Source organism: Vidua chalybeata, chromosome 4, assembly GCF_026979565.1.
Source record: "Vidua chalybeata isolate OUT-0048 chromosome 4, bVidCha1 merged haplotype, whole genome shotgun sequence".
NCBI lineage: Eukaryota > Metazoa > Chordata > Aves > Passeriformes > Viduidae > Vidua > Vidua chalybeata.
Genome location: NC_071533.1, coordinates 39,119,614 through 39,131,275, shown reverse-complemented (window position 1 = coordinate 39,131,275; position 11,662 = coordinate 39,119,614). Strand labels below are relative to the sequence as shown.

Genomic DNA, 11,662 nt, shown 5'->3' with positions numbered 1-11,662 from the left:
AACCAGAGTCTGTGTTCTCTTTATGAATATATTCCTCTCAAGATTGCATTAATAGGAAAAGATTAACACCCAGCATTGTTCAGAGTAAGGAAGTTTTATTAACTGTGATCACTATTTCCTTTCATTGATATTGGACTATAAAAAGATACAAGATCTAAGTTGCTGACTTCTTTTAAACACTGAAACAAAATAGAGTAACAATGATTAAACAAGCTTTAAGCACTGACAATTCTAATAACTGTCCCTACTGAATGTCTGAAAGTCTTAAAAAGACACTTAATTTTTCTTTGATTCCTGTTCTTTTTGTACAGCCAGAGCCTCTTCCAGTTTCATATTGATACTCTCAAAGTGCCTTTCTGCTCCTAGAATTCTCCGAGACTCCACCAGAAGAGCAGGGAGGCTTGAAGTTCCATACTGTTGATAAGGAAATAAAATTACAAGGCAACATTTTTAACTTTTGGAAATATAACTTACATACCAGTATTTATTTTTCCTCTGAAGTGGAACAACATGACCTTTAAAAGTGAACAACAGCCAAAATTAGAGTGTCTTCTGAAATGTGAGGATTTCCCTTACACAAGGCAGGTGTGTAAGCCTTGTCCACAGAAGATACCATGGCAGGTCCTGGGTATAACAGGAACAGGTTCTAAAGCTACATGAGAAGTTACTCTGGTCATGACATACCAGCACAGTTCTCAGCATTAAATATCTTACATGGAAGTGCCAGAGCTTCTCCTGCTTTTGAACAATAACAACACAAACAATTAATTACTTCTGTCCCACTGTTAGTATTCAATTTCTATAAAAAAGTTACAACTAAGGACAACTGTTTCATTTCTCTGTCTTTTGAATCCCTGGATACTGAGATCAAGGCAGCAGAATCTTCTCTGAAATACTACACTTCTAATATGCAACCAAAAGAACAAGAGATACTACAGTAAAGTTCAGCAGTGATTCTCAAGCTGCTTCCACAAAGACAATTAACAAAATACTGCTACTTAAGAGACGTTAATAAATAAATTCCAAAAATTAAAATAAAAACACTTAGAAAACCAAAACACATGCAGAATATGTACTTACTACTACTTTTTCTTTTGGGTTTTCTTCTCTATAATCCAAACAGTCTTGCTGTAGCTCCTTTAAATCAGTAATTAATTCAATTGTTTGCCTCAAGGAAGATTTCCTTTCCTGTAACTCAGCATATTCTCTTTGTAATTGTGTCAGTTGTGGTTCAGCTCTGAAAAAGATCAAGACTTTGATGCTTACATCTGCATATTTATTGCATAACTATGACCCTATTTCCTCTGAAAGAATTCTTAAAAGGTTGGTCAGAAATACAAATCATAGGTTACTATGGAATAGTGCTTAGGTAGAACAAGCATAGTACTTAAACAGGGGCATGAGTCCAAATCCACCAAAAAGACCCAAACCTCTCTTTTGCATCTGACAATGCAGCCACTCTTTCTTAAGCATTTAGGTTTTTGAAGTGTAGTTTCTTAAATACAAAGTATTCTGCTTCTGCGCACCCCTGCCTGCAAAGCTCAGTTGTTCATGATCTACAAATTACCTACACCTCTGCTAAATAAACTGGAGTGCTTGATCCATTAAAGTAGCACTCTAAAAACTGAGTAACAGTGATTTTCATACAACAGGGTTGCAGGAAAAAAATTATCAAAGGATTAAAACACAACACATAAAAATGTGAAGACAGTTTTCAGGGTCTTCAAATAGTTCTCTGAAAAAAGTTTGTCCATAGTAGTACAAAGAAAAACACCTCTCATGGCCATAGAGAAAAGGTTTTTACCCTGTTTTTGTGGACCCAAGCCCATGGTTCCCTACAATGTTACCTTACAGGGTAAGTTACAGGGTATGTTAAATGCAGCTTCAGTATAAAGCTTGTCACTACCAACCCAAGGGATCCGGGGAAGTCTAATGGTTCTTCCAACCACATAATTCCTGTGTTGGGTATCTAAATGACACTTAAGATTAATGCCAAGTTAGAGAAGGGGAATTGTGTGGCCACACGAGAAGGAAATAAACCACATACTAAGAGCAACCCCTGGCCACATGCAGAGGTGAAATACGATCTCCCACCTCAAAACCAAAGAAGTCCTCTGAATTACCTTTGTAATTTATGATCTAGCACCTTTGCAAATTCAAATCCTAACACTGGTGTTCTTCCTATGAACATATGTTGTGAAACACCCTCCCAGTATCTAGTTAGCTAAGAGAACTTGCAAGAATCACTGTCTAGACAACTGAAATATGTAAAGCAGAGGTTATCACAAGCTTTTGTAAAAACAAAAAGCAGGACAGTGGTAATTTCATCAAAATAAAAGGAGAAAACAAAAAAAGTTACTTTCCCTTCTGAGTTATAAAATACCAGACTCTTTAACTTCTTCAGGCTATTACTGTGCATCGTTAGAAACACACCCAATTAGCTCTTCTCTGACTTGCACCAGTTGCTGCCTTTTCTTTCTGATGTTTGTTATTGCCTGAAACAAACAGTGAGCAAAGTCTGTAAAGCAGTTTCTAAAACTTCAAAGGCAAACAACTCAAATTTCACTGCCTTTTATTTCTCTGAGGTTTTACACTGGTTGTCATTGTGCAAGATTCCAAGATACCAGACCTGATAAACTGCCATATGTTACATCTATATTTGAAACAATTTAAAGCTGTTTAAAATGTCAAACTCTAATCTCCATCCAAAATTTTTCTTAAGAAACATTGGATTTACAAGCATACAAAAGGAGTTTGTGACTTTTTAATTTCAAACATTATGAACTCTAGGAGATTTTAGGTTTAAAAATGAAAAATAACATGAATGTATGTTCAGGATGACTGCCATAACCAAGTAAGCTTTCTTTAATATAACATACAATTAAAAAAAAACCAACACTCGAAATTCATCACAAATTTAAATTTAGCAACTAAAAATTTAATTTTAAACAAATGTCTAAGAAGCCAACTAAGGATAAATCTGAGTGGATGTCAATGCTAGGTGTGTATTAAGACTCTCATTTTACATGCAGAGCAGTTTACCATATCACCCCAAGTCAACAAGACTTTAGCATATTAATTGCTACTTCCCAGGATAAGCTTTATGTTGACTATTTGTTAAAGCTATTTTGACATTGAAAATTTTGCAGATGTTAATTTGGGCAGAAATCCACAGAGTGCCTAAGCTGCTCTTAAATCTCTCTTCTGTAGGGCATTCACCTCTCCCTGTTAAAACCACTGCAATGTTTTTGTGCCCTTACACTAGTGCCTCCTTCTGTCAACATTCCCATTGCATAGTCAGCAAATTCCTACTTGCTATAAATGAAGAGAGGAACTGTCTTCCTCTGAACAAAAACTCTGCATCTATTTAGGGAATGCAGCTGCCTGAGTCTTCCCTTCTTTAAATTAAGCAATCCCATTCTATCCTCACAGGTTGCTATCTTTGCTGCTCTCCTAGATTTTATATTCATTTATGTTTCTTTAAGGTTAGTTCATTACTTAACTGGCTCTCCAGAGGCCTCACTCATTTAAAAAAAAATATACCAAAAAGTCAAAAGAGTAACTGACATGCATAGATCTTACCATCCTAATGTGCACTCCTTTTTACACAATATAACAGTTTGCAATCCACAACATTTACTCAGATCTTTTCCAAACAACTTTGTGTGGTTCCCTAACCTCTGTTTGTGCAGTTGAGTCTGAGTACAGTACACCTTTCTGTAAATTATTTTGTCTCTTCCAGTCAAGTTCTCGACATTTCAATGCCACAACGGTATGCTCTACAATCTAGTGATAGGTATGTATTTACCTTAGCATTTTTTTTCTTCATATTCTTTAATTCCTGGACTCCTGCTATCTACAGAAAAGAAGAATTACAGGTTGACAGGTTGAGCTCATCACTATCCTCCTAAAACATGGTTGCAAGAATTACTTTGGAATAACATAAAAAGTTGGGGTTTTATTTTTTTAAAAAAACAACCCTGGTTCAAAGGGACATCACTGGTTATGTACTGATTCTTTCCTCTCTCCTCATGCCAGAGGAAAACTATTGCACAAAAGGAGTTAGTGCAAATAATACTCCTTATACCAATTCCTATACCTACCTTAATTTTTCTATATCTTTATACAGATGTATAAATCTGGTAATTCCAACACTTGTTACTTCTAATGAACCACTCATAACTGTAGCTTTAGTACTCAGCCATTGTACTTGGCACAACTCCTGCGAAGTTCTGAGTTCATTTTACTTATCATAATCACCTTAATCTTTCCAGCCAATAAATCACAGGATGGCTCAGGTTGGAAGGGACCACAGTGGGTCTTCTGGTCCAACCTCCCTGCTCAAGCAGGGTCATCCTAGAGCACATGGCACAGGATTGTGTCCAGTGGTTCTTGAATATCTTACACTTACAGTTATGTTCAAAATGTTAATTAAAAAAGGATGATTTCCCCTGGAATATGTTAGAGGCCTTCCTAAGAAGTCACTGAGACAGCAGAAAAATTAAATTCACCTTTTAAAACTCTAGTCAATGAGCTTTGAAAACAGTGACATAGCTGTATGCTCATTTAAATTATGCAGCTCACCAGTTTTACTACATAATGATTTAAATATGACCAACATTTTAGGATTATTGGATGCTTCCCTATTCTCAAAAGGTGACAATTTGGCAAAGTACTTGCATGACCCCAGTGCTGTGTCTAGAGGCAATTCTTGTGAAAGCCTGCACAGAGGCAGCCAATCATAACCTGCACACAACAAATTGTATTTTCACATTACTTATACTAACAAAAGACTGGAAACTTTTGCAGCTTGTAAAACGAACATGTAAAGGGCAATATAAAACCATAGGTATTTTGACCACAAAACTGATTTTATCTCTGGTGTACTTACAAGATCAGTGATTTGATCCTTGAAAGCAGAAGAAAAGTCACTGATAGCCTTTCTGCAAATGTTTGATTCTATGCTTTGTCTGGAGAAGTCGAGGGACAAAACATATTTGGTTTAATAAAGGGGAAATCTCATCCAAAACCCCTCCTTTGAGTAACAAATAAAGCCCAAAGTTAAGCAGCTAGACAAATGCAGTTCTTTCATATACTAGCAATAGCTTAATTTCTAGCTTGAAAAATACCAGCTGAGATGTGCTGTTGTTGTTTGGAAAAATATCAAATCCCTGGAGACCATGTCAAGTTCACATGTTCAGGAACATTTGTATCACAGATACTTAATTATCATTAACATCAGAATGTAACTATGAAATACTGATTCCCTAAAGGAGAGACCATTAGCAAGAGCACAGATATTTCTTTTTAAAACTTTGAATATCCAGTCATGGAAAAGCAGAATATTTACCTGTAATTTTCTGCTATCTTCTCAACTTCGGCCAGAACAATATCCAGTTCCGTAATATCTCTAAGAGATCTCTTCAGCTCTTTGGGACACCAAACCTGTACAGAATGTGGGCTATCCACTGGAAGAACAGAATGAACATAAGCATTGCACAATTCTGGTACATGTTATAAAACAATAGAAAAACTTTTGTGCCCATCATCAAAACAACCATCTACAAGTTATGAGTATTTTAACGTGAAATTTGAGAAGAGGAATATTCTAATTATTTCATCTGTCTTTGCCTGAGTAACTTTGATAGATTTGCCTGGGAACAGCTTAGAACTGGGATGATCAATTATATGTAACTTAATTCTTATTCTTTATTGATTCAGGCAAGCCAAGGAACACATCAGTAAACTAAGTAATAAACTACATAGTGTAATGTAGACTTGGTTTTTTTTGTGTTAAAAAACTATTAGCCTGAATTTTTGCCTTACATTACTCAAAGAATCATGAGCTTTTATATTTATATACATTTTTTTATTAATACCATATATGTTTCAAAAACCCACTATACACAAATGCATTTCTTTAAACTTTGCAATAGCATTATAAACCAATTCCACGGAAAGTTAACCCATGTTTCTTCACAAACTCCCCAGTGTAAATCCAGTACTAAAACATCATGGGGTTCTGTTCAAAGGAAGCAAGATGACACAAGGGACAGTTTCTTCCTACTGAAAAATGCCACTGTCTTGGAGCTCCCTGTCTCAAGGGTCTTTACACCGACAGCTGCGCCTGTGCTGCAGTCACGGGCACTCCAAGTTCAGCCCCACAGCTGCTGCTTCAGGCTTCCAGACCAAGGGATGTACTGACACCTCCTACAGCTTCATAGCCATAGCTCCAGGCTTCCCTCCAAAGGAAACCAGGCTGACTTAGAGGTATAATGCACATCTATGCTTTACCCCTTCAGGAGAGGAATAGGCAAGTCTAGGGATGCAAACCATGAGGATCAAACAGGGGTCTATACCAAAACTGAAATTAAAACTTCCCATTTCTAGAAGCACTCTGTTGCTACATTCCAGAAATGAAAACTATTGAAAAATTTCGATCTTTAATGAAGAAAAGCTATATGGGAGTTCTGAAAAGTGTACTTTACCAGAAGGATCTGATGTGCTCTCATCTGAAGGCTGCTCCTTTTCTGCCTGGAATTGAGTAGTATTCGGAGTTTTCTGTGAGATGAAAAGCACATTAATTTCCAGAATAAACCCTAGGTTTACTCATCTAAACTCCTGAGAGATGACAATTAGGCAGAATTCAGAAAGCATTTCCTGACTGAATCATCAGCAACATTTCCTTTGGCCTGTTCCATCAGTCCCAGCCCAGTGGTCACCCTGTTGCGGGACAGTGGGTGCCTGACCGCGCTGGCCACCGATCTGTCAGCCACTGGCCAGGCAGCAGGGCTGCAGACATCCTAAGAAGCTTAAGGACCCTTGGTTCAGCACAGTCATTGACCAGGATTAACAATTCTCTGACCAACAGTGCCTGCTCACCCTCCTTTTCACCCACATTCTGACCCAATCCTTTCTCTACTTCGACTACTTTGTGACACCACAACAGCACTTGTACAAAAGTGCTGCATGCATCCAGCCTACTGATGAAAGACTAACGCTCTGTACTGAGTGTACAATTCCAATAAATTTCAATACATAAAAAACTCTTGTTCCAACTACTGCACAGCTTCTTTTATCATAGGTTACTTTCTTGAGCCTGCAGACAGTTGATTCCTGCTGTATGTCTGGCAGCTAAGTGGGCCAAAAGCATTTTACACTAATTGTGGCGTAAGTGTTCAAAAACACTCATTCAAGACTGAATGGCTTTTAATTCTAACACATTTTCAAAATTAATTTTATCAATATTCTTTTTTCCATAAACTCATTTTGCTTCAATATCAAACAAGTACAAAGGATTCATGTTCCATCTAGTATGCCATTCCTTGAGAACATATATTCCAGAAACAAGGAAGATAACTGAAAAAAGGAAAGAATATACTCCCAAATGAGCCAGAGACTCCTGTAGCAAGAGGCTACAGGATCCAGGAACACCTGGCTGTTATATTCCTTGTTGACGTGATGATTTGTAGCTTTAAGAATTTCACTTGGCCACCTCATTGGAATACTCTGAGGACTGATTATTTTGGATACAATTAAGTACTGAGAAACAAACGGAAGGTCTTTCTCTCCCCCCATCCTCTAATGCAGGCATGGCATGAAGTAAATTAAAATTAAATTGACTGATAATAATCATGAAACTTTTTCGGTACCACAGTCTCCTCAAGGGGTTCCTCTCCAGCACCAGCTGTGTTGAATTTCTGAATATCACCATTGGAGGGCTTTGAGTGATGTGGTTTTTTACTGGGAAAAGAAAAACATATACTAGTACCCTCTGAGGAAGGATGATCTTCAACCATATATACAAAACCTTGTGCTTTGGGAAACATTTTGTACAGCTATGTCTCATACGAGTACTATTAAAGCTCTTGCTTTAATTAAATAGCAAGACAATTTCGGATTTAAACAAAATTTGATTTAACATATGTGAAATATACCAAAATTTTAATTAAAATATTTTAAAACTAATTTTCTTTGTTACATACAATTTAAGTAGAACACCTTCCCCTTTAAATCTAAAAATCTAAAGATTAAGTTGAATGCTCACGATTTTTTTTTTTTTCCACCAGACCGTCTGTCTGTATTTTGCCTTTGTGGTGCTGAAACACGACTGAGTGCCTCGTTTTGTGAATGTTCCTCTCCATAAGCATCCACAGCAGTACTGTGCAAAGGGTGATCTATAAAGAACAAAAAATAAACTGTATGAACACTGCTCCCATCTTTTAACACAAAGAGCACTGCCACCCATTAAGCATTTAGTTAGAATATTTGTGGTTTGCTAACTAATAGAATGCAAGCTCTTGTTACAAGTATTATTTGAGGATTATGAAAAAATATATAGTGAAAGATTTTATAGTTTTTGTAGCCATCTGCCTGCTATGTCTTTACAAACCCAAACCACAGGTAGCTCAGCATGTACACATGGCATAGAGCAAGCAAAATACTTGGTACAGTTTATTTCAAGTCTCTCTTTGCTACGGCATATGTAAACATTCTACACATTCAAACAACTACTTTCTTTTTTTTTAATATAGATTTTAAGCTACTTTAGTGAATGTTACGAGAAGGCAATCACTGCTTCTACAGAATATTTGTAAATGTAGAATTCTTGAAGGTAGCTACCAAAATAGGTTAGAACTCTGAAAAATTTAGGTTTTAGCATGCCTTCCACAGTATAAATTTCTTTTTCAAGCACACTGAAACAAAACTTTTGTGTTAGTTTACATTTGTGTCAGTGGGCATCCTTTTTACAGTCTAAACACACACCACAGAAATAAGGAAAAAGCTTTTCATTTTGCAGCCTAGCTGTACAAACAACTTTTTGCTAAACTGTTTTTATAGCTCATTGTCAATGCTGTTCCTAAGCCACATTTATATTTCCATAGTTTTCTCAGAGTAATAACTACTACAGTTGAGAAATAGCTCTTAACATTTTCTCTACAGCTTCTAATTATACACTGGTTTAAAAAAAAAAAAAAAACAACCCAGATAAATACAACAGAGGACTCCACACAGAGAAGCATTTATGGCATCTAAATTGATTCTCTTCCTGGGTATTGAGGCCTCATTACACAATTCCAATATAAAGCATGGAAGTAATTTTAATCCTTCACCAAAAATGTATGGTTATACATTATTTTTTAAAGTAACATCTGAAAGTGGCAGAAAAACACCCCTGCAAATGTCCAAGTCTGCTACCATGAATACTCTTACAATAGCAAAAATGTCACTTCATAATTTGTGCAATTTAAGAAGTTAAGATACTGAACTTTGGTTTTTAACTGTAAGTTCTTACACACTGCAATATTATGATGTATGAAATTCTACCATTCAGACTATAAAGGTGGCATAGCCAGTATTTTCCACTGACTTTTATTTGCACATACTACAGCATTATTCCTGTTACTTCCTAAATTACAGAAAATAACACGAAATCCCATCTGTCTCTCCTCTCCATTACTTTCTCTTGCAAAGAACCAAAACCTTTTCCTAAGTAAGCACCTCAAGTATTTTGTCCATGTGGTTGGTTTGTGAAAATCATACATTAAATGACATTCAAGATAATACTAACCAAAGGAATCATCAAGTTCCTCAAGTTGATTTGTTTCTGCTACCTTCAATATCCTTGAAACATCTGGTTCCTCAAGCGGAAGTGATTTCCACCGAAGACTGGAGTCAGCTTTGTGCTCCTGGATGGATATGAAATTAACAGCCAGTTTACCCAGCTCTTTGAATGTACAACAGGTTAAATGTGACAATAAATGTCAAGAATATTTGGCTAGGACCATATTGACTCCTAAGCTATGACATCAGGATTTGAAGTATATTTTTGTCTCAGGCTATGAGATTTTTCCCATAAAAGAAGTGATGGTATAAAATGTTTCTGTTCTGCTATTTAATATGGTATTCTACTGCAAGCTTTGTCTTATTTCATAAAAGTGTAGAAGCTTACAAATCTTAAAACACTCTAATACCTAGTTTCTATGATTTGTAGTCTTTTCCTTTTCAGGCATTAAAATATTTGTTCTTTCATCTCTATATCACATAAATTTCCACCCTTGTCCAATTTAATTACTTTCATCTTAAGAAACTGAAAAGCTATAGAGTAACTTCTTATAAAAAAAATGGAATTTATAAATCAAGGATTACAGAGACAATTCTGTAAAGCAGAAGGGTAAAGAAGAATGACACTAGTTTATGAAACAGTTGTGGAAACAGTTGTGAGCCATTCACAAAATGCACAAGTGACTTTCCTCTCTAATTTCTGTGTATACCTGTAGGGTAAATTATAACCAGAAAAGACTGACCTCTGGAGCTTTTTTATTTTACCAGTGCTTAGCAGTGCCCCAGCATTTCTATTATAGTATCAAATACCAACTATTTCCCCTATAAATCTTCTTTTATGAGATTGCTTTTAAACTTTTGCCCGTTTGAAAGTCAATGGTCCATTTTGTGCTACTCCTAAAAGGAAAAAAGAAAACTCCACATCAGTACCTCAAGCCTGCCCAGCAGGGACTGCACAGCAGTTCACAGTGCACAGCAAACTCTGCATTAACCCCTGTGCATCCACCTCCAGAGACAATGCCCTGACTGCACAGTAACACAACACAGAATCACAGAATATCCTGCACTGGAAGAGACCCACAAGACCTTGCACAGGATACCCCAAGAGTCACACTCTTACTCTTGTGCTTGAGAGTACTGTCCAAACAGTCCTTGAATTCTGTCAGGCTTGGTGCTGTGACCACTTCCCTGGGGAGCCTGGTCCAGTGCCCAATCACCCTCTGCGTGAAGAACTTCTAATATCCAACCTCAACCTTTGAGGCCACCCCATGTGGTCCCCTCACTGGTCACCAGAGAGAAGAGATCAATGTCTGCCCCTGCAATCCCCTCGGTGAGGAAGGTGAGACCACGATGAGGTCTCCCCTCAGTCTCCAGCTGAACAGACCAAGTGACCTCAGCCACTCCTCACACGGCTTCCCCTCAAGGCCCTTCACCTTGCCCTCCTTTAACACTCTACAAAACCAAAACACTGACTGTTTGAATTCTGCCCTACGAAACTTACCTCTAGCTTATAGCTGGTATTATTCTTCTTTATTTTCTTCTTTGAGGACATTTCACTATTCAGTATATGCTGCTGAATACAAAACCGAGGATGAAGTTAGTGAAAAATTGTCCCCGATACAACTCCGCTTTCTCCGTGTCGGTACTTGGAGAGAACGGGAAATCTTTGTTATTCAAGCTGTTATGCTCAGCTCACCTCAAAAGCGGTAAAGCGCCGTTCCCGCCGGCCCGGCCCGGCCCCTCAGGCCAGCCGCCCGCCGCCTTTGGAACCGCGCGCGCCGGCGGCGGGAGGAAGGGGAGGCGCGGGGAGGAGCGGCCAGGCCGGAAGGGCAAGCGGGACAGCGCCGCCACAACACCGCTGCCCGGGAGCCCTTTCACTGTTCCCAGGAGTTCACCTAACCACCACGCTCCTCCGTATTTTCTCTTAATGACTCTGATTAAATACAAAAAACAAACCATAAGAACTTCCCTGTTTTTTCCCCTCTCCCTTTCCCTAAACTGACGCTGCGCATCTGGAAAAGCAAGCGAAAGAGATCGCTTCTGCAAAGATAAAAGTGAAAGCTACGGTCACAAACAGTTAAGAAATGAATTTACACAG

General features: G+C 37.7%; 1 protein-coding gene across 2 annotated transcripts; it reads right to left on the bottom strand.

Moving 5' to 3' along the window:
* Window positions 1–38: 38 nt before the first annotated feature.
* Window positions 39–11,350, bottom strand: CENPU (centromere protein U). Of its 2 annotated transcripts, none has more exons than XM_053940067.1 (12): window positions 11,261–11,350; window positions 11,066–11,137; window positions 9,572–9,689; window positions 8,048–8,177; window positions 7,653–7,743; window positions 6,489–6,561; window positions 5,351–5,468; window positions 4,892–4,970; window positions 3,809–3,856; window positions 2,434–2,495; window positions 1,081–1,237; window positions 39–414 (listed from the first exon to the last, which is right to left on the bottom strand). In XM_053940067.1, the coding sequence occupies exons 2-12, from the start codon at window positions 11,114–11,116 to the stop codon at window positions 277–279; spliced, it is 1,065 nt and encodes a 354-aa protein (XP_053796042.1). In that variant the 5' UTR covers window positions 11,117–11,137; window positions 11,261–11,350; the 3' UTR covers window positions 39–276. The 2 variants fall into 2 exon arrangements, with proteins under 2 accessions (XP_053796042.1, XP_053796043.1); XM_053940068.1 differs by having other exon boundaries at window positions 11,066–11,134.
* Between the last annotated feature and the right edge of the window lie 312 nt (window positions 11,351–11,662).

Bases quoted from the DNA above. Each gene is read 5' to 3' on its own strand.
- CENPU (XM_053940067.1), bottom strand. From the start codon at position 11,116: ATGTCCTCAAAGAAGAAAATAAAGAAGAATAATACCAGCTATAAGCTA. The intron at 2,496-3,808 runs GTAAATACATAC...TGTTTGTTTCAG, and splicing joins TGAAGAAAAAAAATGCTAAG to GCAATAACAAACATCAGAAA. The intron at 415-1,080 runs GTAAGTACATAT...CCTTATCAACAG, and splicing joins ACCCAAAAGAAAAAGTAGTA to TATGGAACTTCAAGCCTCCC.